The 27,614-nt window shown below is 42.4% G+C and overlaps 1 protein-coding gene across 2 annotated transcripts; it reads right to left on the bottom strand.

Moving 5' to 3' along the window:
* LOC126161786 (uncharacterized) lies at window positions 1-27,614 on the bottom strand. Of its 2 annotated transcripts, none has more exons than XM_049917863.1 (3): window positions 27,259-27,614; window positions 27,067-27,167; window positions 1-582 (listed from the first exon to the last, which is right to left on the bottom strand). In XM_049917863.1, exons 1-3 carry the CDS (start codon window positions 27,488-27,490, stop codon window positions 61-63), a joined length of 855 nt encoding a protein of 284 aa, XP_049773820.1. In that variant the 5' UTR covers window positions 27,491-27,614; the 3' UTR covers window positions 1-60. The 2 variants fall into 2 exon arrangements, with proteins under 2 accessions (XP_049773820.1, XP_049773828.1); XM_049917871.1 differs by having other exon boundaries at window positions 27,067-27,164.

Here is a 27,614-nt window from a genome sequence, read left to right as displayed (position 1 = left end):
GATAACTAATCGCAGAGTTAAACACAGTTCCAATATCAGATGAACAGTTTACACAATGTTTCACGAAATATAGACAAGTGTGTCTTGAACAGATGCGCCATCCAGAGCTTCGTTTTCCTCATTCTCTTGTTTCGCGCGGTGCATACTGGGTGTCGACGACACGCCTGTGGTTGGAGCGAACATAGGATTCCTCGCTGTGCTTTCTGCTCTTCTACGTCCGTTTGAGTACCTCTCCATGTCGGCTTCGTAAATAACGTTATTGATAGCGTGCTTCACTTGGGCTAAGGTTGTCGGGTCGTATTTTCTGAGCTCGTTGGCGATATGTTGACCGAATGTAACATAGGCGTCCGTCGACGCAGCGGCGCTGGGTTTGAGGATCTCGAACACCTCCCGGAGCAAAGTGCGGTTCTGCTCTGCTGTCCCGACGGCGGCCGGCGTGGGCTCTGTGAGCAGGCTCCTGGCCCGATGCGATGCCGAGGCTTCTGCGGACCTCAGTGCTCTAGTCTCCTCAGCGGCAACATCTGTTAAGGAGCCTTGACTGTCGACCTTTGAGGTGTCAGTGGTACGTGAAGCTCCATACTCCTGTAACAAAAAATTTCCACACGTAAAACGTGTTAATTTTATTACAGGCTCTGTGCCTAGCGAAAAGACAGGCTGGCGACTGGACAAGGAGCTGGAACGAGTTCGACTTATGATTGCTATAGATGCTATCGTCAGAAAGCAAAATATGTTATAAGCATAATCACAAGCATTTACAGCATTTTATAGTTTTCTCTCTCGGACGCAGGCCAGTATTTTTTCTGAGGCGGTGCTGATAGGGAGGGACGAGAAATGAGACCGCTAATCTGGAGAAGCTAGAGTACACGAGAACTCTCCGTAAAGCATGCCTCACTGGAACCTTTAGAAGACGTTTTTATTTTTATTGGCTTTCAGAGTGCATGCACTTTCCTGCATAACTAGTACAGCAGCTGATTAAAAAACAATAATGACATCCGATACACATAACACATCACAATAACATATCAATGTAAGTGGCAATAAACACAACTTTTTATAATAATGGGGGGGGGGGGGATGAGTTAGTAAAGGTTCAAATCTACTAATTTGTTTTAAAATAAAATTACTGCAAAATTTCCTGGTTTTGCGGTGTATTCAAAAGGGAAAGGTTAAACTTTATGTACAGGTGGCACTATCGCCTGATAGTCTATGTGATGACAGAGAAGCTCTTCGTGTTTTGTACAATGATATTTCGATGAAAAAACTACGTAGAAAAAACCATTTCGATATGGATTTTACTGAAAGATGCACGTGCAGTATAAGTTCGCCGCCACGCGCGGCAAGACCGACATTCGTATCAAACGCATACACTGGGCAGTCATTGAAGGAAATTCAAGTAGAAGGGTTTTTTAAAATGGTTCAACTGTTGAATAAAAACATGTAACGTAAGAACTGATAAGAGATCATAACAACACAGCATGGTAATTGGCAATTAATTAACTTCTTTTAGTTTACTGCAAGGGTTGGGGAGTAACGAATAGTGGAAATACTCGTTAACTTGGTATGAAGTGAAAGTGCCACGTAATCTTCTGGTTACATCGTGGCTTCCTTCATATAAATATTAAACAATACGCATATATGTTAGTTTCACCAAACATACAGTCCATGGGGTGAAACAGCAGCTCACGTGCTTTTCAAAATAATACTTATATGAAAAAAAATTTAGAAGACAAACGGTTACACCATTGACTATACCTATATTTCCATGTGCAATACAAGCTCTCTACGGTGCATTATGTGATCGCCATGCGCATCAAATACATAGACACAGATAATCGAAGGACATTCAGATAGATGATATTTTAATCGTTTTATATTTCCTATTCAGACAGCTTACATGAACTTTAAAGTGTCTTGAAGAAAGAAAATACCACGAGCTGCGTTCGCCCCCGTTAGGTTAGTGGTCAGCGCAGCGGCATGCCACGCCAAGGGGCCCGGATTCGATTCCCGGCTGGGGCAGGAGATTTTCTCCGTTCAGGGAGTGGGTGTTGGGTTGTCCTCATCATTTTATCCCCATCTCCGACGCGCAAGACACCCAATGTGGCATCGAATGCAATAAGTACGTGCCCTCGGCGGCCGAACTTCACCGCATGGGGGACTCCCGGCCCACAACGCCGTACACTCATTTCATTTCACCAACAGCTGTAATTTTACTTCGTTACCAGTTTCGGTGTCTCATGGGCATGTCCCTGTACACGAAACCAGGTAGGTCACCCAGTCGTTTGTCTTATTATAGGGACCACTATATCCAACTGCTTTGCTTAGACATCCAGAAACCAGTTGGATACAGTGTCCCTACAAATAAGACAAACGACTGCATGACTTACCTAGTTTTGCGTATAGTGGCCTGAAGATGGTCACAATGAGGCACCGAAACTGGTAGCTAAATAAAATTACGGCTGGTGATATCTGTTTTCTTCAAATCTTCAACCAACTGCAGTCCCATTCCATTTACAAAAGATGAAATTACAGATGTTTAAAGAGTCTGCCGGAGAGTGTAAAGACAACAATTGCACAGGGGTGATGTATGTGAATGTGTTTGTTCTAGCGATCGTTTTATGAATAGCATCTCGATGGAAAATAATTGGTGTTTCATGAAGTTGGCAAAACTTAATAATAAAAACGGTTACGTCGGTCTGTTGGTACCACGTCTCTTCGAAGCCCATAACGTCAAACGAAGGTTCAAATGGTTCAAATGGCTCCGAGCACTATGCGACTTAACTTCTGAGGTCATCAGTCGCCTAGAACTAGAACTAATTAAACCTAACTAACCTAAGGACATCACACACAACCATGCCCGAGGCAGGATTCGAACCTGCGACCGTAGCGGTCGCTCGGCTTCAGACTCTAGCGCCTAGAACCGCACGGCCATTCCGGCCGGCGAACTCAAACGAAGGTCATGAACATATGAATACTACACTGATGAGCCAACATAGTATGAGCATATATTTAACAGCATGTTGGTCCACCTTTGGAATGCAATATTGTGGAGATTTTGCATTCTATGCATTCGACAAGTCCTTGGTAGGTTTCTAGAGGAATGTGGAACCAGAAGTCTATGAACTGGTCATGCAATTCCAATAAATTACGATCCAGTGGACTGTGGTGTTGGAGCAGGTGCCCGATAGTGCCATAGATGTATTCCATCGGATTCAGATCCTGCGAATTTGCTGAATTCACTATCATGCATCTCAAACCACTGTCGCACGATTCTGGCCTCCTGTTACGGACAGTTATGCTGCCGGAAGTACAATCGCTGTCAAAGCAGACACCAAGCATGAATGGATCAGGTGGTCTGCAGTAATGTTCATGTGGTCCACAGCTGTCTTGGTACCTTTGTTTACTATTTCAGATCCCATGGATGCCGAGACGAATGCCCCCCCCCCCCCCACACACACATACAATAATAATACTGTTCCCAATGACTTACGTCCGAGGTGCGGTGCACGTTTCAAAGAGCACATCGCCTGGATGACTTCGTATCCAGACAAGGCCATCGACCTGATCCAACAAGAAATGTGTTTCATTCGATCAGGCGACACGTTTCCATTGCTCCAGTTTCTATGATATCTGGCCCACTGCAATCGTCATTGACGATGTTGTTGGCTCAATAGGGAGGCTCAGTTGAACAAAGTGTGATGAACGGCGTGCTCCAGCACACTTGCGTCTATCTGTACCTGCATTGCACTCTGTCGTCAACACTGTCACAGATCGAAGTCTATCCTGTTTTACAGAACGGAAAAGCCTTTGGCCTCCGCGCACCGTGATGAGGCATCCAAGCACTTTCCATAGATGCTCACGACAGTAGCGCGCGAACACCCGCACCGTTGTCCCGTTTTCCAAGTGCTCGTTTCCAGGTGTCAGGACGTAACACTTGTCTTTTGTCAAAGTCACTTATGTCAGTGTATTTCCTGATATGCGGCCCGTATCGTCGCTAGAATGATTCCCCATTCGTCTCTGATCTGCGTATATACTTTCCTTACTGTGTCACGTTCCTGCAACTCCACAAGAAGGCTGTCAATCTCGCGGTGGGCAGCGATCATAATGTTTTTCGGCCCAGGTTATGTCAGCGTGGTGTTCCCCAGTAATTCTTGCTGCAGCACCAGCTTGTATGAAGCCTTGAGCTGTCGTGGAGAACGAGAAGATTGCATTTTCGTGGCGACGAACACGCTGAAGTTGTTTCTTCCATTTCCTGAAGGTAGCATAGTTCACTTCAGAGTTAATCGTTCCACATGAGGGAGGACATCAGACAGAATATATGAAATGAATTCGCTGTTGCGAATATGGACAGCTATCAGCTGTATAATGGAAGGACTACAATGATAAAATCTAGCGAAGCTATCACGGATTCCTAAAGTGAATTAATCTGAGTGACATTGAGTATCAAAGAACGGTCAAAAATGGTGATCGGATGCTTTTATAGACCACCTAGGTCGGGATCTGTAGTTGTAGAGCACTTGAGACAGAGCTTGAGGAATATCATTAGTAACTTTTCTGATCATGCTGTTGTAGTAGGGTATGACTTCAATGTGCCAGGTATACATTGGGAGTGTTACGCTATCAAAACTGATGCCAGAGACAGGGAATCGTGTGGCACTGTTCTGGATTTCTTGTCCGAAAATTACCTTGAGGAGATAGTCAGAGAACCAACTCGTGAACGTAGCGACTTAGACCTCCTGGCAACAAACAGACCTGAACTCATCGAATCAGTTAACGTAGAGGAAGGTATCAGTGATCATATGGCTGTGACAGCATCTATGACGACGGGTCCTTCAAGGAATGTTAAGAAAGGTAGGAAGATATATTTTCTCAGCAAGAGAGACAGGATACAAATTTGAGAATATCTCAGCAGTCAGCATCAAATATTCGGTGATGAGGACGAAGATGTGGAGAACAAATGGAAAAAATTCAAATGATCGTTCAATATGCCCTAGATAAGTATGTTCCGAATAAGATTTTAAGGGATGGGAAAGATCCACCATGATTTAATAGCCGTGTTAGAAAAGCGCTACGTAAACAAGGAGCACTTCTTCTCAGATTCAAGAGAAGTAAAAACTTAGCTGACAAACAAAAGCTGAACGAAGCGATAATGAGCGTAAGGAGAACAATGAGAGAAGCTTTCAATGATTTCGAAAGTAAGACGTTGTCAACCGACCTGAGTAAAAACCCTATGAGATTTTGGTCGTATATCAAATCAGTAAGTGGGTCAACATGATCTATTCATTCTTTCAGCGACCACACCGGCACCGAAACGGAAGATAACACAGAAAAGGCCGAAATACTGAATTCAGTCTTCCGAAGTTGTTTCACCGCGGAAGATCTTAACACTGTCCCTCCTTTCAATCGTCGTGCGAACATCGCATGGCAGATATTGAGACAGCCAATCGCGGAATTGAAAAACAGCTACAATCGCTTAGTAGTGAAAAGGCTTCAGGACCAGATAAGATACCTGTAAGATTCTATAAAGATTATGCGAAAGGACTTGCTCCCCTTCTAGCAGTATTTTAGCGTAGATCGCTTGAGCAACGAAAGGTACCTAACGACTGGATAAAAGCGCAGGTCATTCCCGTTTTTAAGAAAGGCCGTAAGACAGATCCACACAATTATAGACCTATATCGTTGACGTCAATCTGTTGTAGAATTGTGGAACATGTTCCATGCTCAATAATTATGAAATTTTTGGAACATGAACATCTCCTGTATAAAAATCAACATGGATTCCGCGAACAGAGATCCTCGCTCTGTTCCTCCATGCGATCCACAGCGCAGTGGAAAACGGCGCTCAGGCTGATGCCGTGTTCCTTGACTTCAGTAAGGCATTTGACACCGCCCCGCATTGCCGTTTAATGAAAAAATACGAGCTTACGGAGCATCGGAGCAGACCTGCGATTGGATTCAAGACTTTCTTGCAGATAGAACCCAACATGTCGCTCTTCCCTGGAACTAAATCCACAGATGTACAGGTAATATTCGGAGTACCACAGCGAAGTGTGATGGGACCGTTGCTATTCACAATATACATAAATGATCTAGTAGCAAGCGTCGCATGCTCTTGAAGGCTATTCGCAGATGATGCAGCTGTTTATACCAAAGTAGCAACGCCTCAAGATAGTACGAATTTGCAGAACGACCTGAAGAGAACTGATGAACGGTGCAGACTCTGGAAGTTGACCCTGAACGTAGATAAATGTGACATATTGCACATACTCGGGAAAACAAATGCACTACTGTACAGCTACTTTATTGATGACATACAGCTGGAGACAGCGGCTGCTGTAAAATATATAGGCGTAACTATCCAGAGTGACCCTAAGTGGAATGACCATATAAAACAGACTGTGGGAAAAGCAGACACCAGACTCAGATTCATCGGAAAAATCTTAAGGGGGGTAGGACGTCAAACGGGCCGACTTGGAGCAGGAGAGGCACCACAGGACATTTTAATTTCCACTGTCTACACTTTTATAAATAAATTCATAAAACTTTATCAGTATGACCAGGAAGGATTCAGGATTGACTCTCATAGCAGTGCAAGTTCAGAAACACAACAAAATAATTTTTTGTTACATGTGAAATTTCATCATTTTTTCACTTACTATTGGCTGCTTCTCTTGCTGTAGGTACACTTTTCTTCATAAGTAAGAGAGATTCTTCGATGAATTATGCACAGCATACAAACCATACTTACAGGTGTATGAAACTCTAGAATTTATTTAATTTATGAAAAAATGAATGAGGTGTTACATTTTAAACTTCTCGTTTAGAAATAACTTAAATTTTATAGTTAATCATCTCAATTTTTACCACAGTTTTTAATAGATCTGGAAAATTCTAGAGTTTCATACAACTGTAAGTATTGTTTGCATGCTGTGCAAAATTCATCGAAGAATTTTTCTTACTTACGAAGAAGAGTGTACCTACAGCAACAAATGCAGCCAGTAGTAAGTGAAAAAATGATGAAATTTCACATGTAAAAAAATTTATTTTGCTTTGGTTCTGAACTTCCACTGCTATGAGAGTGAATCCTGAGTCCTTCCTGGTCATGACGATAAAGTTTTATGAATTTATTTGTAAAAGTATAGACAGTGGAAATTAAAATGTCTTATGGTGTCTCTCCTGTTCCAAGTCGGCCCCTTAAGGAAATGTAACTCACCCACGAAAGAAGTAGTTTATAAGGCGCTTGTTCGGCCGATTCTTGAGTACTGTTAACCTATCTGGGATGCTTATCAGGTAGGACTGATAGAGGAGATCGAGAAGATCGAACGAAGAGCGGCGCTTTTCGTCACGAGATCGTTTTGCTGCCGACAGAGCGTTACGGAGATGCTAAACAAACTCCATTGGCAGGCGTTACAAGAGAGACGTTGTGCATCTCGGTGAGATTTACTATTGAAATTTCGGGACACCACTTTTCAGGAAGTGTCAGAGAACATATTACTTCACCCCACATACATCTCGCGTATTGACCACGAGGAGAAAATTCGAGAAATTAGAGCCAATAAAGAGGCTTGCCGGCAATCATTGTTCCCACGCACTATTCGCGAGTGGAGCAGGGTTGGAGGGATCAGATAGTGGCACCGAAAGTACCCTCCGCCCCACTCCATTAGGTGGCTTGCGGAGTATGATGTAGATGTAGATGTAGATGAAAATTTGTCGCGGACCGGGACTCTAACGCGGATTTCCCACATATTGAGAGTGGTCGCCTTTCCATTTGGGTACCCGAGCACGATTTCAACGCAGACCTAAATTCCATGCGTCGTCAAGGATGGTCTGCCCATGAATCGTGTTCGGGTAGCCAACTTTTAAGGCGACCACTCGCATTCGAGTCCCGGTCCGGGACAAATTTTCATTGTTGTCATTCCAATATACACCTGATGGTTCTCCGTATTCACAGCTGAGAATTCGTTTCATTACGGCTGTAGTCGCCGCAGTGAATGTTCCTTCAGACATGTATGCTTGTCTGAAGGCACATTGCAGCGTAATGCGGAATAACACAGGCACTGCAATATCGTATCAAACGAACGCCTTCAGAGTTCCAGAATACCGTGGTGGTCACGCGGTTCCAAACTGACGCGCTTAGAACCGCACGGCCACACCGGCCGGCCAACCCTGTTCCACTCGCGAATAGTGCGTGGAAAAATGAAATTACCAGCTGAGGGTGCGGCTTTGAACTTTTTCTTCGGACGAGAGGTGGTGTCGTGCCACTCCATGGGTTGTGGTCTTATTTCCGGTTCCTAGTGATGAACCCATGATTCACAGCCTCCAAAGATGTTCGACGAAAAACTAACATGATTAGCATCGTAACCAACAAGCAGTTCCTTCGTTGTTCTTTATTTTCTTCTGTTAGGTGGCGAGGAACCCAGCGGGCACACATCTTTGAGTATTCCAACTGGCGGACGACCGACAGAGGCGTCCAGTTGAACAGCGAGATGTTTGATTATTATCCGTCGATCACCTCGAATGAGGGAGCCCGCATGTTCAAATATTGCAGGACTCACAGCTGTGTGAGGCCGGCCAGCACGCTGGAGATGGAATAGGTTAGCGCGACCTTGTTGCGATCATAATAGACGTCTCATCCAACGACTCGCCGTGGTTTGGTTCTTTACCAGGTCTCCACAGACATTCTGCAAGCGCCAATGACGATCGGCGATGGTATGGTTTTCCGGCAAGAGAAACTAAATGACAGCCCTCTGTTTGGAACGCACCTTCGTTACAAACCCCATTTTGAAGGCTACTAATAGCGCCGCCACCCATCGGAACTTCATGAAACTACAGTCGCTGAAGCGAGAATATTCCATCATGCCCCACGACAAATTCAGCATCTTTTTCAACTTAAATTAACCGAGAAAAAAAAGTGTTGCATTACCTATCTAATAATAGCCTTGGTAAAACCAGTCAGGACAAAACTCTTCCAACTGTTGAGCAAGATATTTGAGACTCGCGAAATACCTTCAGACTACAAAGAACACAGTACTAATTGCAATCCAAAATAAAGCACTTGCTGACTGATAATGAAGATCCAACGAAGAGCCACGAGTTTCGTCACGGGATCATTTAGCTGGCGAGACAACGTTACGGAGATGCTAAACAATCTCCACTGGCGGACGTTACAAGAGAGGCGTTGTGCATCAGGGAGAGAGCTACTATTGAAATTTCGGGACAGCACTTTTCAGGAGGAGTCGGACAACTTCTTATTACTCCCCCCCCCCCCCTCCCCACCCATCCCAGATACATCTCGCCTAGTGACCACGAGGAGAAAATTCGAGAAATTAGAGCCAATACAGAGGCTTACCGACAATCATTCTTTCCACGCACTATTCGCGAGTGGAACAGGGTTGGCCGGCCGGTGTGGCCGTGCGGTTCTAAGCGCGTCAGTTTGGAACCGCGTGACCGCTACGGTCGCAGGCTCGAATCCTGCCTCGGGCATGGATGTGTGTGATGTCCTTAGGTTAGTTAGGTTTAAGTAGTTCTAAGTTCTAGGGGACTGATGACCTCAGCAGTTAAGTCCATAGTGCTCAGAGCCATTTGAACCATTTGGAACAGGGTTGAAGGGACCAGATAATGGTACCGAAAGTACTCCCCGCCACACATCATTAGGTGTCTCGCGGGGTATGATGCATATGTAGATGTAGAAGTGTAGGTGACTGTAATAGGAGTGTGCGTAGTGTTGTCTCATGTTCGTGTTGGAGATGATGAGCGAAAGGAGAGGGTGAAACACGGCGCCGGCACGTAAGTTGTCCCTCTGGAGCCGGCGGTAGTGGCCGAGTGGTTCTAGGCGCTCCAGTCCGGAACCGCGCTGCTGCTACGGTCGCAGGTTCTAATCCTGCCTCGGGCGTGGATGTGTGTGATGTCCATAGGTTAGTTTGGGTTAAGTAGTTCTAAGTTCTAGGGGACTGATGACCTCAGCAGTTAAGTCCCATAGTGCTCAGAGCCATTTGAATCATTTTTTTGTTCCTCTCGAAGAGCACCAAGAGGGCCGTCGAGCGTAACGTCCCCATTAGAAGGACAGATCACCGTCAGTAGTCTCATATGCCTTCACTTAATGAAACACTGGGGAGAAGTCTGGAATTTAATCCTATCCGCTCTACCGTAAAGTCAAAGGGAAAAATGTCAATAGCACGTGGTGTACCCGAACACGGCGTATCCGTACGCTCACCCATCCAAGTACAAGCCACGCCCGACGGTCCTTAACTTCGGTGAACTGACGAGAACCGGTGCATCCATCTCGGCACGGTCGTTGCCACTGTTTGCAATGTTTTATCACCAGTTGTGTAATCGAACATTAATGAATCTTGTTAGGTTACGTGGGTTTTGTTTTTGCTTGCTTAATCTTGAAGTGAGAACACTGTGTGAGGTGAAATGACAAGTTTAATGTCGCAATAATTCTCACCACATTACAGCTTTTTACACAGTTTTCAACTCGCCAGCATAAAAACAGCGCAATGGATAACGCATCTTGCCAACATCAAACAGTGAAATAAGTTTATACACAACAATGTTAAATATTAACTCTCTGAAAGAGCATTAATCTTAAGCACAATATTATGAAAGTTTAATTGGAAATTTCTTTACTTTAATCCTAAGCACAATAATATTAATGTTTAATTGGACGTTTATTTACAAAATTGCCCCTACAAATACGTATGATGTTGGACAGTACTACGAAAATCTTCCGATTCCGGTTCAAAGTTCGGTACTATTTAGGATGACAATCAAGTCTACGGTGGATGGTTAGTCAAGTGACAAATTTGAGCGCAAGATTACCCAAGGCCACTCGAGTTTACGGTGGACGCAAGGTGGTAAATCAACAAAGTTTACGCCACTGCACGCGGTATTTACTTTAAGCTGCGACGTGTTGCTGTCTGCAAGGTCGTTCTCTCCCACTGAAATTCCTACAAAACTAATCTGGTCTTTGCTGAATATTCCAGCGGAAACCTTCCCTATGTTTCTCGTTATGCAAGAAAACATGTACTTAGCCCTAGTCTTATTATGTGGTGATATACACGCGCATGGTTGGAGCAGCGTGCATATTATAGTGCCCTCTCAGTTCTCGCAATAACAATTAACTAATTTGGCTGGTTCGCTTCTCCATAGTTGGAGCTAAACGTTGCTACAGCTGATTTTAGCTGTAGTGCAGCCGCTGTGAACCCAGTGTCCACACCAATTCCTTCTCTGCGTCGTACGGAGCGTTAAGCGCTCTATTCTCCACTTGACACCAGTTCAGAGAAGAGTCCACCTCCTAAATTTCTCTCTTGTCCTACTCATGGCAGAACTGCCTCCCTCCACTTGGGTTCCTTTTTCACGTCACGGCTTTTTTCGGCCAATAGGAGCGTTCCTCTCATTTTGTAAAAACACCCTCTACCAATCGCAACGTCCCTTCTATCAAACTGCATCGAAACTTCAGTAGTTTTCTCCTTCCTTGAGAGTTTCCGCCAATCGGACGTTTTGTGCCCGTTATAGACGCCTAAAGTACATTGACCTTTCCGTGTGTCACACTCGGTGGACGAAAATGGGTCACTTGCTTTTGTTCGTACCCCATTGGAATTTCGAAACGCAGTTATCTAAAGCTTCTTCTCTGCTCTTGTACCGATGCCCTCGCTACAGGTGGCCCTCCAGCTTGAATCACCTGGCCCGGGGTCACTATCCTCTTTCCTGCCACTCCCTTAAGTGGTCGCCGACGTAACTCATGCAGCGCGGTTTCGCCAAGCCATTGTGGAGCTGGATTTTCAAAACTAAAAGCGACTCGACTTGTGTTCCCTGTTCTACCTTCTGCTCAAAGACATGCATTGTATAGGAATGGTGTGTTAATTACCGTTGATTGACTGTCATCCCTTTTTGCATTACATATTGATAGGCAAAGGTTCTCATAACTATCAATTTACGTTAGGTGTCATCTTCATCTTCTCATTGCGATTTGTAGAGGTCTCATGTAAGGTGCGAATCTGACCATTTATTCTGCCACCTTACAATCTGTTTTTAGTGGATCTGTGACACTTCCGTAGAGTACACCCGAAATTAACTCCCCCTTAATTTACATTTGTTGGCCTTGTTCCGTTAAGAACGACGTATTAAGTTCTATCCTTAAGGAAGTCCTGTATCCAATCACGAAGCTTTTTTTTTCTCTAAACAACAGTGCCCAACAGTATCGAAAGTTCCTCGAAAGCCGAGGAACACGTATCGACCTGTGCGCCGGTGTCTACGGTACTGTGGATCTCATGTAAGAAAAGAGCGAGCTGAATTTCTCGATATCACTGTCTGCGGAATCTCTAGAGGATATTTCCGTTCTCAATGAAGGTCTTAATGCGTGAACGTAATACATGTTCCATAATTCTACAGCAGACTGACGTCAGCGATATAGCCTCTTAGTTAAGTGCATTTATTCGGCGACGGGAATAAGCTGCGGCATTTTTCCGACCTGTTGGTACATTTCGTTGCTACAGTGATCTATAGTGAAAGGGACTAGATCTGAGCAAGGGTCTTGGCCTAGGCTGTGGCGGAGCATCCTTCACGAGTAGCGTACACAGTGGTGTATAAAAATGAGTATGATTTAAATTTACACCTCAGACATGGTGTAGAGCCCTGTATATCGAAATACATCGCTCAAAAGAATTAGGGAAACATGACATTGGGATCTGCCAAACTCCACTGAGCAATAATTGATGACTTGGTATACCTTTACCTTTCACAAGTTAAGTAAAAAAGCACCACTGTATCCTCTTTCATTTAGATAACAAGAACTGAAATGTCCGACAGGCGCCGAAAAGAAAGTGGAAACCGTCATTCATTCTGTCATCCTGGGTCTTTTCACTGAAATTAGAGAGCTTCAATAACGAGTATTCCCTCCATGAGCGTTTATCGCTGCCTGACACCTATGTGGTATGTTCCATAGAAGCCAACGGAGATGACCCTACAATATCAGTTCCCATTATTCAATGATAGCTCTTTAGAGTTCTTGGAGGTTCTGTGGTGGAACAGTACGACCAGGAACATGTCTATAAAGCGTGTTTCACACAGGTTCGATGGGGTTTCGATGGGATTCACGTGGCTTTTCCGTGCAAGGCTTGGTGACGCGCGTCAAATGGGCCCTGGCATTATCGTGCACGAGAAGGAATTCAGGGTCACTACCACATGCCTCAGCTACCACGCAGTTCAGCAGGATCTGATCGATGTACTGCCTGGCGGTAAGGCGACAACGACAAGATCCGTGCGGCTGTCAACACTAATGTCACCCCACATTGTCACAGAACCTTGGCCGAATCAGTCAATTTCCTGGACAACATTTGGCAGGTACCACCCACCAAGGCGTCTCCACACACGAACACGGCCATTGAGTTGCATCAGAGGCAAGCTGGACGCCTCTGTGAATAATACATTTCGCCAGTGACGGAGTTGCGGGTTCACACGGGAACAGCAAAACTGGATGTGAACTGCGAGATGCTGTCGTGTCAAGCGAGCTTCCCACTCAGCCGAAAAGGGTGTCTGGGTAGTAAGGTCCTTTTTCCTAACCTGTTCCTTACAGTGTGATCGGACAGAGCTATTCCTGCGGTCCTTCTGAGATCGGCTTGTAGTGCTCAGGCGGTAGCCGTACGCCACTGTAATGCAGAGGTGGCCGGATAACGGTTTCCACCTTCAGTGGATCAAACAGACTGCCCTTGAAACTTCCACTGCATCAAAATGTTGCATTTCTAGTGCTTGGTTGAAAACAACGTCCACAAATGACAATTGCCGTTCGTGTACCTCACTAGCGAACACTAGGATCACAGGAACGCACTTCTTTCTGCGGGTTCACCTGGTATTGCAATGCATAACACAGCCGATAGGTGGCGAATGACTTTAGTTGTTGCTTACACTGAAAACAAAGATCTAAGGCTGTGCTATATGAGCACGAGTACCGCCTGTATCAAAAATACACTCCTGGAAATGGAAAAAAGAACACATTGACACCGGTGTGTCAGACCCACCATACTTGCTCCGGACACTGCGAGAGGGCTGTACAAGCAATGATCACACGCACGGCACAGCGGACACACCAGGAACCGCGGTGTTGGCCGTCGAATGGCGCTAGCTGCGCAGCATTTGTGCACCGCCGCCGTCAGTGTCAGCCAGTTTGCCGTGGCATACGGAGCTCCATCGCAGTCTTTAACACTGGTAGCATGCCGCGACAGCGTGGACGTGAACCGTATGTGCAGTTGACGGACTTTGAGCGAGGGCGTATAGTGGGCATGCGGGAGGCCGGGTGGACGTACCGCCGAATTGCTCAACACGTGGGGCGTGAGGTCTCCACAGTCCATCGATGTTGTCGCCAGTGGTCGGCGGAAGGTGCACGTGCCCGTCGACCTGGGACCGGACCGCAGCGACGCACGGATGCACGCCAAGACCGTAGGATCCTACGCAGTGCCGTAGGGGACCGCACCGCCACTTCCCAGCAAATTAGGGACACTGTTGTTCCTGGGGTATCGGCGAGGACCATTCGCAACCGTCTCCATGAAGCTGGGCTACGGTCCCGCACACCGTTAGGCCGTCTTCCGCTCACGCCCCAACATCGTGCAGCCCGCCTCCAGTGGTGTCGCGACAGGCGTGAATGGAGGGACGAATGGAGACGTGTCGTCTTCAGCGATGAGAGTCGCTTCTGCCTTGGTGCCAATGATGGTCGTATGCGTGTTTGGCGCCGTGCAGGTGAGCGCCACAATCAGGACTGCATACGACCGAGGCACACAGGGCCAACACCCGGCATCATGGTGTGGGGAGCGATCTCCTACACTGGCCGTACACCACTGGTGATCGTCGAGGGGACACTGAATAGTGCACGGTACATCCAAACCGTCATCGAACCCATCGTTCTACCATTCCTAGACCGGCAAAGGAACTTGCTGTTCCAACAGGACAATGCACGTCCGCATGTATCCCGTGCCACCCAACGTGCTCTAGAAGGTGTAAGTCAACTACCCTGGCCAGCAAGATCTCCGGATCTGTCCCCCATTGAGCATGTTTGGGACTGGATGAAGCGTCGTCTCACGCGGTCTGCACGTCCAGCACGAACGCTGGTCCAACTGAGGCGCCAGGTGGAAATGGCATGGCAAGCCGTTCCACAGGACTACATCCAGCATCTCTACGATCGTCTCCATGGGAGAATAGCAGCCTGCATTGCTGCGAAAGGTGGATATACACTGTACTAGTGCCGACATTGTGCATGCTCTGTTGCCTGTGTCTATGTGGCTGTGGTTCTGTCAGTGTGATCATGTGATGTATCTGACCCCAGGAATGTGTCAATAAAGTTTCCCCTTCCTGGGACAATGAATTCACGGTGTTCTTATTTCAATTTCCAGGAGTGTATATTTAGCACACCAGACGTTGATACACATGTTCCCCTAATTCTTTTGAGCATTGTAGTTGAGAACATCTACAGATTATTTGGCCACAGAATACTGTTGCGATAGCATTTAAAAACTCATTCGTATTTCCAAGGTAATCTGAAGTAAATTTACCCATTCAACGAGTTGGGCTAGGCTATATTATTCCTTCAAGCACTTATTGACGTTCTTAAGTTTTGAAAAACAGTTCTTGTTAGTAGGAAATACAATGGACGAATGGTAGCAATAAGTCTTAAAAAGTAAACTTTAACCCACATCTCAGATGTTTTAAACACTCAAAGCAAAGCGCTAGAAAAGAAATCAGTACGGAATTTAAGGCTTACCATTCCGATAGTATGAACTTTGCAGCTGCACTTGGCCTCTTAGGAACGGCACTGTCAGAAATAGCTAGCACCAAAAATCATTCGACAAACTGTTTGATGAATCTTTCCAAAGTCTGTCGAAAAGAGGTAGCCTAGTGTAGGCACCCTTGCAAGTAAATAATAACAGTTAAACACTTGAATGTTCTTTGATAGCACGAGAGGCTGACAGAGACAAGAAACTGATTTCTCAGGTTTCCTTGGCATGGCTGATTAATAGTATGTTTCCGGGTATACAACCGAGTTATGTTTCCACTTTATGTACAATACGAGTATTTCGACGACCGTTCCAGTCGTGTTCATCGACTACTGCAAGGTGTGCTGTTATGTGTACTTGCTGCCCGGACTATAACCAATGAAGTTTCCTGATGACGTTTCTCCTACCGTTTCCATCACAACTGATATGAACTTCATCGAGAGAACAAATATCGAAATTGTGTGGAGCACAAGATTTAGCAGAGCTGATAATAATACCTATAAGACATACCTCACTGCTACAGAGTTCCACTGGCGTATGCACAGCGGTGCAGAAGTATCTAAGTGTATCTTCGACCGATGCAGAAGCTGGGTGTTCTTTGCTCAAGTTAAAGGTAATTAAGGAGTTAGTTATGCTTTACAATGAGGAAGAAATGGTTAGCTGGTTTATCGATACTTTCAACAGAAAATGAAAGAGCACGAAATACTGATTTCTCTGAAATAACATACCGTTTTCCAGCTTTAGAAGAAATAAATGAATGAAAAAAATAAGAATAAACTTGAGGAAAAATATTAAGTAAACCAAAAATTTTGGCCACTAATTATTTACATGTCACCGGCAGTCTGTATTTTAACATGGATATTTATACTTAATGTACTTCTTTCAAATTAAATCTTTGTTTATGTTTTAACTTACAACACTGTATTAGATTATATTAGTCTTTTTGTAACATTATTCCGTGTTGTAATTAATTAGTTATTAATATTTTTATTCTGAAGGTAGTGTAGTTAACTTGTTAGTCACATACAGGTTTTCATTTTAAAAGCTGGTTTTATGTCTAATGAAAATTTACCTTGGATACCGTGCAGTTGTGTAAAATGATGTATGGACGAATGGCTGTTTAAAATATTGATATGGCAGAGAAAATTGTGTTTTAGCAACGTCTTAAAAATAAATTTTGTTAAATGTTTGAGTACAGGTAAACAAGACACCCTAGAATTTACCCAACGGACTTTTGTCCGAAATTTCATATACAGACGAAGAGAGGCTAGTGGGCAAATGGCGTATCAAATTGCCCCGTGTGAGGTGTAGTTTTGTAATACAAAAATGATTTGTTTTAAAGTAATTACAATACTTAAGAAAAACTTAATTAGTGATTGGAGAGAAATCTGAAATATTTCACGAACAGCTGATGCTAGGTATGTAAATGAAGTATGAAAAAGTTCGAAGGGAGACTCATCACTGAAGACAGCTCTACTCCAGTGTATGACATTCCAGGCCGAAGACATGTCTGGAGACGCACCGGACAGCTTTGAATCATGCACCAAATCATGTACAGCAAATGAATTATTTTACTTCTAGACAAATTATTTCACAAGACATTTGACCTTTCTTTAATTTTTTTTTAATCGTCTGGTTTTACTCGGAAATCATGAAATATATATGTAAATATCAACCCATATTCTGTTATTATTAAAGGTGAATAGATAAGGAAGAAGCAGAGAAGTTCCAATTTATGCTGCAATTTAGCAATTAGTTTTTAAACACAAATTAAAGTATTCCACAATTTCTACTTCAGTGTAAGTTTGTATGCGCAAAACAGCAAGGCTTTGGAAAGATGAGCTTTTCTGTACTTGATTTACAGACCTAGCAGCAGTCATTTGTGAGATATTTCAAATTTCTCCCAAATCACTAATTAAGTTTTTTTTAATTAGCGTGATTACTTTAAAGCAAATAATTTTTTTTTTTACAAAACAAGACATGACACTGCTCAGTTTGATACTCCATTTGCGCATTACCCTTTTGATTCTCTAACAAATGTACTACTTTCTTCTTTTTTTTTACAATCGTATTGACCAAATATGATCATGTTAACAACTTCAGATCCTCTTCTTCCTTTGTCGTTGTTTTATATTTTTCCAGTATTTCCTCATTTTCTCCCCATGAAGTCTCTTCCTTTCTTCTGTCCATGTTGTTCCAGATTTTTTATTTCTTCTGCTTTGAAAGCCCTCCAAATTTAGTATTTTATTATTAAAACGGTTTCTTTCTGCTATTTCTGATTCTTTGATGTTGTTTGTTTCTAGATCTTTCCTTACTTCTGTAATCCATGCTATTGTCGATTTCTTCTTCCAGAAATATAGGAGTATTTGTTTTGTTAGTCCGAAAAAGGTTAATCTTCGTTTGGCCATTACTTCAGATATTTTCTCTATATATTTGTAGCTCTCCTCATTACTTCTTATTTTCAAGCCATCTACAGTTTTTATTGCACCCAATATTTTTCTGATAATCCTTCTTCCCAGTACCTCTAGTTTGTAAATCTTACAGTTCATCGTTAGGCATTCAGATCCATATAAACATTCTGGTCGTAGCATTGTGATGTAGTATTTTTGTTTTGTTATTCTGGATATACATTTTTGTTGTAAATATTTTTGGTCAAACCACATGCTCTTTCCATTTTGTTAATTCTTACATCTACTGCAGATTTTTCTAGTACATTCTGTTGTATAGTTTCTCCAAGATATTTAAATTTATTTACTCACTCTATTTTACATATTTGTGTTTCTATGAATTGGCGCATTTTTTATTTTTGTCATGAATTTTGATTTTTCATCTGAATTTTTGAAACCAGTTCTGTTTGCTATTTTTTCCAGAAGGTTTATTTGAATAAATGCTTCTGTCAGGTTTTCTGAAAGTATTGAAAAATCATCCACAAAATCCAAGCAGTCTACCTTAATTCCATTTCCCAGAGTTATTGGTTCAATTTTGTGATTTGTTAGCTCCAAATTCCAGATCCTTACAATTTTTTCTAGAATGCAATTAAACAGTAAAGGTGAAAAACCATCACCTTGCCTAATACCAATTTTTATTTCAAGTGGCTGAGATACTTCTCCCATAAATTTGACATTAGATATTGTACCTGTTAGTGTTTCATGAACTATATTTGCTAATTTTGATTTAACACCATATTTTCTAATCACCTTATCTATTGTTTCTCTGTATATACAATCCAATGCTTTCTTGAAATCAATAAATGATACTGTGATTCTTGAGTTTCTCCCGGCGTATTTGATAATCAAAATATCCACGGGTATGCTGCCGGTCTCAGAGTGGCAGATTCAACGTGCTCTCCGCCCAACCACTGCAGCACAACCTGTTGAGATGGATGAAGTCACGAGGGAGGAGGTAGGCACTGCATTTATTCCATACACAGGCGCACTCTCGGGGAAAATCGCCCGCATTCTGAAGAAACACCGGGTCGGAACTGTGTTTTGTCCTCCAAATAAAACTCGTGCACTAGTGGGGAGCGCCAAAGATGACCTCGGTTTGAGGAAGGCCGGCGTGTACCAGATTCCGTGTCAATGTGGCAAGTCGTATATTGGTCAGACGATGCGTACCGTCGAGGATCGATGCCGTGAACACCAGAGGCACACTCGACTGATGTATCCGAGCAAGTCGGCGGTCGCTGAACATTGTTTGTCGGAAAATCACGCCATGGAGTATGACCGCACGAGGATTCTGGTACAGACGTCGAGATACTGGGACAGCGTTGTTAGAGAGGCCATCGAAATTCGCACCAATGACGACCTCATAAACCGGGACTGTGGCTATAATCTTAGCAAGGCTTGGGAACCAGCGATCGGGTTAATCAAGAGTAAATCGAGCAGACGTATAGTTGTGACGACCACGGCGGACAGAGCCATCACACCGACGTCATCTCAGACGCCGTCGCAATCCGTTCCACCGCGCGACCGTGGCGCTGGGCGCGGACGGCGGAGGGAGCGCGCCGCGGGCGGAGGGTATTTACATCGGCCGCCGCCGCGACCGAACCCAGTTCCCTCTGAGCAGCCATAGCGTACGGATCTCCGTGCCGGCACGTTCACAGGAGCTCAGTCCGTCAGTTCACCTGATGATGGCGACATGTTTGATCGCCGAAATATTGTGCCCGTTGGACACTATAGACCGGCAGCATACCCGTGGATATTTTGATTAATAAATGATACTATTATTGGTTTCCTGGTTAACATTCTATGGCGAATTATTGACTTTAAGTTGAAAATTTGTTCTGCACAGGATCTTCCCTTTCGAAAACCATCCTGATATTCTTCCAGTTGTTTGTCTAAATTATCTATCACTCTGTTCAGGAGAATCTTTGATAATATTTTGTATGCCACTGGCATAAGTGACATGTTTCTGTAATTACTGACATTTTGTTTGTCTCCCTTCTTATGTAGCAGGTGGATTAATGCTGTTTTCCATTCAACTGGAATCTTTTCAGTTTTCCAAATGTTCTCAAAAAGCAGTTGTAGATCCTTTACGATTTTTTGGTTCTGACCACTTCAATAATTCTGCTGTAATGGAGTCTTCACCACTTGCTTTATTGTTTTTGAGTCTTTTGATGGCTTCATGAATTTCTAACTCCGTATGTGGAAAATCTTCGTCTAGATTTTGATGTGTCACTGGAAAAACCTAATTTATCTGTTGGAACGGGGCAGTTTAACAGATTTTCAAAAAATTTCCTTTAAAATTTCACAATTTTCTTTGTTATTTACTCCCATTTTGCCATTTTCATCTTTGAAGCAAATACTTGGTGCCTGATATTCTTTAAGTATGTGTTTAAAAGTTTAGTAAAAGTTTCTAGTATTATTTTTGGTGAAATTTTCTTCTATTTCAATAAGCTGAAAATGTTCAAAGTTTAGTTTGATTTTCTGGATTATTTTTGATGTTTCTTTTCTTTGTTGACTGAATTGGCCAAGGTCTTCTTCTTTTTTCGAACATCTCCATTTTTGAGCTCTTTGTATTTGTGATTCTTCACACTCCTCATTCCACCATGTCTTCATTTTATTCTTGGCCAATCCTAAAGTTTTCTCTGCAGCTAGAGTTATTTGCATCTAGAGTTCACGCCAATCACCTTCTTTACTTATCTCAACTTCTTCTCTAAATTTTTCTATATTTTCTTTTGTGATATTAGCTGTAGTAGTGTTGTATCTTATCACTTTCTTGGTCGCCTTTTTTGTTTTAGATGGGAGAAATTCTATTTTAATCTTAGAGAGATAATGATCTGAATCGAATTCCCCATTTCTGACTATTTTAACATTCAAAATTTCCTTGGTATACATTTTAAATATACCTACATGATCCAGTTGAAATTCTCCTAGGTTTTGATTTGGATGTCTCCAAGTTTTGGCTTTTCTTGGTCGTTTGCGGGAATGTGTGGAGATGAGTTTTAACCGGAACATTTTACACATATTGATCAGTCTTTCACCATTTCAGTTTGTTCTTGAGTGAGCTGCATATTCACCTACAATAGTCATAAATTTCTTTTCCCTCCCAATTTGTGCATTGAAGTCACCAAGAAGTATTTTAACACTCGTTTTAGGTATGATAGAAATTTCAGATTCTAAAAGATCCCAGAATTGATTTACTTTCTCCAGATTTCTTCTGTTGTCAGCATTTATAGGTGCATGACAGTTTATGAGGGTGTAACTTTTATTCTTCCATTTTATTGTTAACATGGATATTCCTTCTGAATTCGATCTAAATTCTGTTACACTGTCTACGATTTTTTGTTAACATGAAATGCTGTTTCAAACATTGTCATGTTTCCCATTATTCTCACTGCTGGTTTCCCTTTATAAATTCTATAATGTTGTGTATCCACTACCTGACTCCAATTATTCACAGAAGGATGAAAAAATTGGTAGAAGAAGACCTAGACGAACATCAGATTGGACTCTGGAGAAATGTAGGAATACACGAGGCAATACTGGCCCTATCTTGGAAGACAAGTTGCATAAAGGCGAACCTATGTTTATAGAATTTTTTCAGACTTTCAGATAGCTCCTGAAAATGTTGACTGGAATAAACTCTTTGAAATTCTGAAGATAGCAGGGATAAAATTCAGGGCGCAACAGGTTATTTGCAACTTTTACAGAAACCAGACGGCAGTTAGACCGGTTGTAAGAGTCGAAGGGCATGAAAGAAAATACACAGTTGAGAAGCGAGTGAGACAGGTTGTAGCTTATCCCAAATGGTATTCAGTCTGTACATCGAGCAAACAGTAAGGAAACCAAAGAAAAATTTCAAAAAGGAATTGGAGTACATGGAGAAGAAATAAAAACTTTGAGGTTGGTCGATGACATTGTAGTTCTGTAAAAGACGGCAAAGGACTTGGAAGAGCAGTTGAGCGGAATGGACAACGTCTTGAAAGCAGGATATCAGATGAACAACAAGAAAGGTAGAGCATGGGCAATGGAAAGTAGTTGGATTAAATCAGGTGATGCTAAGGGAATCTATTTAGCAAGTGGGATACTAAAAACGGTAGTAGGCGCGTTGTGGGGGCTCACAGGAACATGGTTGCCCAGGAGGGGAAGGAAGCCAATGTGCATTCCGTGTGCATACCGGGTGGAAACATTTCAGATGTGGAACAGGTCCTTCCGGATGCCGTGAAGAGCACGGGGTGCAGCCAACTGCGAGTGGTGGCTCACGTCGGTACCAAGGATGTGTGTCGCTTTAGATCGGAAGAGATTCTCTCTGGTTTTGAGTAAAGGCTGCCAGTCTTGCTTGCGAGATAAGGGTATAGTTCTGCTTCTGCATAATTGTCGACAGGACCGATTGCGGACCTCTGGTACGAAGCAAGTCGAAGGTCCGAATCAGAGGCTCAGGCGGTTCAGCAACCGTGTAGGCGGCAGATCTAGCGACTTGCACGAAAGGATGGAGAGGTTTCGGGTTCCGCTAACTAGGTCAGGAGTCCATTACACGCATAAGGCGGTTACACGGATAGCATGGTCTGGCTAGCGCGGACTGGGCGGCTTTTTAGGTGGGAGGACCTCGGGGAAACACAGAAAGGGCTACAGTCTCAGCGGGTGCAGGTCAAACACAGGAAGAGCGTAGATCTAGGAACGACTGGTATAAAAGTTGTAAATTGTCATAGCTGTGTTTGAAAGTACCAGAGCTCCAAGCGCTAATAGAAAGCACTGATGCTCATATCGTTATACGCACTGAAAGCTGGCTAAAGTCTGAGATTAAGTTCAGCCGAAATTTTTGCGAAGGATCTAACGATGTTGACAAAGGATAGGCTAAACGCAATTGACGGCGGTGCGTTTGTTGCTGTTAGAAGTAGCTTATCTTGTAGTAAACTGAAGTAGATAGGTCTTATGAGTTAGTATGTGTAGAGATCATTCTTGGCAACCAGGATAAAATGATAAATGGATCCTTTTGCTGACCTCCCAACTCAGATGATACAATTACTGACGGTTCAAAGAAAATTTGACTCTTATTTCAAACACGTACCCGACTCATACAATTATAGCTGGTGGTGACTTCAATTTACCTTCGATATGTTGGTGAAAATACGAGTTTAAATCCGGAGGTAAGCATAAAACATCATCCGAAATTGTGCTAAACGCATTCTCAGGAAATTATTTCGAGCAGCTAGTTCATGAGACCAGTCGAACAGTAAACGGTTGTGAAAACACACTTGACCTCTTAGCAACAAATAATCCTGAGCTAATAATGACCATCCAAACGGATACAGAAGTAGGTTGTCGTAGCGCGACTGCATACTGTAACTTCCAAATCCTCCAAAAATAAACGAAAAATACCTATTCAAAAAAGCAGATAAGTATTCAATTGACGCCTTCCTGAGAGACAATCTCCACTCCTTCCAAATTAAGTCTACTGATAAGTGTAGACCAAATGTGGCTTGAATTCAAAGTATTATCGATAGCAATTGAGAGATTCATACCAAATAAATTAACAAACGACAGAACTGATCCCCTTTGATACACAAAAGGGTCAGAACACAATTGCAGAAACAATGCAACAGACATGCCCAATTTAAACGAACGTAATATCTCCAAGATTGGCGATCTTTTACAAAAGCTCTACATTGAGTGGGACTTCAATGCGAGATGCACATAACAGTTTCCACAACGAAACTTTACGTCGAAACCTGGCAGAAAATCCAGAGATTCTGGTCACATGCAAAGTATGCTAGAGGCAAGACACAATCAATGCCTTCTCTACGCGATAACAATGACAACTCTGCTAAAGCAGAATTACTAAACACAGCCTTCCGAAATTACTTCATAAAGGAAGACGGGGTAAATATTCCAGAAATCGAATCAAGAACAGCTGCCATCATGAGTAACTTAGAAGTAGAGATCTTCGGAGTAGTGAAGCAACTTAAATCACTTAATAGAAGAAAGTCTTCCTGTCCAGACTGCAGACCAGTTAGATTCCCTTGAGAGTATGCTGATGCAATAGCCCCATAATTAGCTATCATATACAACCGTTCGCTCCACGAAAGGTTCGTACCGAAGGACTGCAAAGTTGCACAGGTCACTCCAATATTCAAGAAAGACAGCAGGAGAAATCCACTAAATTACAGCCCCGTATCACTAACGTCGATATGCAGCAGGATTTTTGTATTAGTACGTTAAGAACTACCTCGAAGAGCATGGTCTGTTGATATACAGTCAATACGGATTCGGAGAACATCGTTCTCGTAAAACACAACTGGCTCTTTACTCACATGAGGTGTCGAGTGCTTTTGACAAGGAATTTCAAATTGATTCGTATTTCTAGATTTGCGGAAGGCTTTCGACACTCTACCTCACAAGCGGCTTGTAATCGAATTGCGTGCTTATAGAATATGCCTATAGAATATCGACTCAGTTATGCAACTGGATTCGTGATTTCCTGTCACAGAGGTCACAGTTCGTAGTAACTGCCGGAAAGTCCTCGAGTAAAATAATAGAGTAAAACAGAAGTGATTTCTGGCGTTCCCCCACGTAGTATTGTAGGCCCTCTTAGGCCCTCTGCTGTTCCTTATATATATAAACGACTTAGGGGACTATCTCAGTACACGTCTTAGGTTATTTGCAAATGATGCTGTTATTTATCGCCTAGTAAAGTCATGAGAAGAGCAAAACAAATTGCAAAACGATTTAGAAAAGATTTCTGTATGATGTAGAAATCGAGAATTGACCCCACATAATGAAAAGTGTGTGGTCATCCACATGAGTGCTAAAATAAATCCGTTGAACTTCGGTTACACGATAAATCAATCAAATCTAAAGGTCGTAAATTCAACTAAATACCTAGGACTTACAGTTACGAACAACTTAAATTGGAAAGAACAAATAGAAAATATTGAGGGGAAGGCGAACCAAAGACTGCGATTCATTGGCAGGAAACTTAGAAGATGCAGCAGATCTACTAAGGAGACAACCTACTCTACGCTCGTTGGACCTCTTTTGAAGTACTGCTGCGTGGTGTGGGATCCTTATCAGATAAGATTAACGGAGTACATCCAGAAAATTAAGAGAAGAGCACTACGTTCAATATTATTGAGAAATAGGGCAGAAAGACATGATACAGGTTTGGGGTGGACATCGTTAAAACAAAGGCGTTTTCCGTTGCATCGGGATCTTCCCAAGGAATTTCAATAACCAACTTCCTCCTCCAAATGCCAAAATATTTTTTTGATACCGATCTACATAGGGAAAAACGATCATCATAATAAAATGAGGGAAATCAGAGCTGGCATGGAAATATGTAAATGTTCATTTTATAGAATAATTGTGAAAGTGGTTTGACGAATGCTCTGCCAGGCACTTAAATGTGAACTGCAGAGTACCAATGTAGATGTAGATGAGTTTTGCTATCTGGTCTGCAAAATAAATGATGGCCCTTAGTAGAGAGAATATAAAATGTAGACTGACAAGGGAAGCACAACTGAAAAAGAGGAATTTTAACATCGAATGTAAATTTCAGAATTAGGAAGTCTTTTTTGAAGATTTCTGTATGGAGTGTAGACTTGTACCGAAGAGAAACATGGACGATGAGCAGAAAAGATAAGAAAAAAAATAGAAGCTGTTGTAATATAGTGCTATAGAATAATACTGAAGATTGAATGGTTGGATTGTGTAACTAATTAAAAGTATTTATTCGAAATAGGGAGAAAAGAAATTTATGGTACAACGACTAAAAGAAGGGAGCAGTTGATAGAAGAGCTCATCTTTTCAATGCTTAGCTATTTTTAACATAAAAAGTTACACTGATGTAGAAATTGTAGAATACTTTCTTTTGTGTTTAATAAATAAAATAAATGTAAAATTACAGCACAAATTATGTGTATTATTTTTATAGTAATAGAATATCTGTCGACGTTTACATATATATTTCATTATTTCTGAACAAAACTAAAAAATTAAAAAAAGGTTGAAAGCAAAGTCAATTGTTTTGTGAAAGGAAGTGTCTAAAAGTAAGAAACAAAATACATTAGAGAAACATTTGACATATGTCATTTGCTATAATCTATTTTATTTCTCTTTTTAGACAATTAATTTCACAAGATATTTGAACACTTTTTTTTCAAAATCTTTTATAAATTTTTTCCCTACCTCCTTCACTTTTTGAGCGAAGAGGGAGGAGAGTAGAAAGGGTGATGGTGATAATGATGACGACGGTGTGTGGATTGGGGTCGGACTCTCTGTGATGAAAAGCGCTGTATGAGAAGTGTGAAAGGGGACGGGGAAGGAGAACAAAAGTGGAGAAAAGGAAGGAAGCCATCCACTATAGGTACTTGCGCCACGCCTGCCTGGACAAACATTTTGCTTTTCCAGTTAAGCTCAACACTTTTTCGGAGTTACAACTCCGTTATCGAGGTCTATGTTGACGCTTGTTGGCTTTTGCATCTGCTTCAGTATATCAGTTCCATTTGGTCACAAAATGTTTCTCTTCTGTGTAGTTTGAAACTTCCACATAACTCTCACAAATATGTTAAACCATTTGAGGCATAAGTGTAAATGTGAAAGTTGATCGACGGAGAATTGTTAATTATAAACTTAGCAAAATGTAATGCTCAAAGAACGCCAGTGTAGTTCCTGATAATGGAGCGATAACTCGGAAACGCGTTGGACTTAAGGGCAGGTAATTAAAATATTTTTACACTGAAGACAGCATAGTAACAACGAAAATAACCTCTTGCCTCAAAACACGATTTTCTGCGAACAGATTTACTCGCTCATTTTCTAAGTATAATTATTCAAAGAAGATAAATAATGCGATACGAAATACGTACATCAGGTAAAGAATCAGCAGTGTCATTGGTCGTTGAATTAGCAGCCATAAAGTTGAATTCTTGGAATGCAAACCACTTAGATTCATAAGCATTAACTGCTGCTGTAAGCGAACAATAAATTATTAACGTATTAGTAAAATACAGAAAAAGACAAATATACACTGTACAGTTATGTAAACAACGAGAACTTACCAGAACCGGAGTTGCGAGATTTCTTCATTCTATACCTTTCACTTCTGTATGACGCCAGTAAAATTGTCATCTTCCTTTTTAACAAGTGTAACGGCATCTTCATTTCGTCGCTGATCTCCTTCCACGCCTGTTCACGTACAGATTTCACGCGGTAGTAAGGGTTCCTGACATTCCACAACGGCTCCTTGGATTTATAAAGCTTTATCAGAGCTATACACTTAGCGTGGTCCATTCTTTGCGTGAAAGAAATTGCACACCACTCCTCTAGCGAGTAAGCGATCACTGCCAGCAGCAGTATATTGAAATCGAAATTCAAAATTGAAATTGTACACGTCACAAGCTCGAGCGCGGCAGAG

The sequence above is a fragment of the Schistocerca cancellata genome, chromosome 1, assembly GCF_023864275.1.
Source record: "Schistocerca cancellata isolate TAMUIC-IGC-003103 chromosome 1, iqSchCanc2.1, whole genome shotgun sequence".
Classification (NCBI taxonomy): Eukaryota; Metazoa; Arthropoda; class Insecta; order Orthoptera; family Acrididae; genus Schistocerca; species Schistocerca cancellata.
The sequence above is the reverse complement of the archived record's forward strand: the minus strand, read 5'-3'. Positions and strand labels throughout refer to the sequence as shown.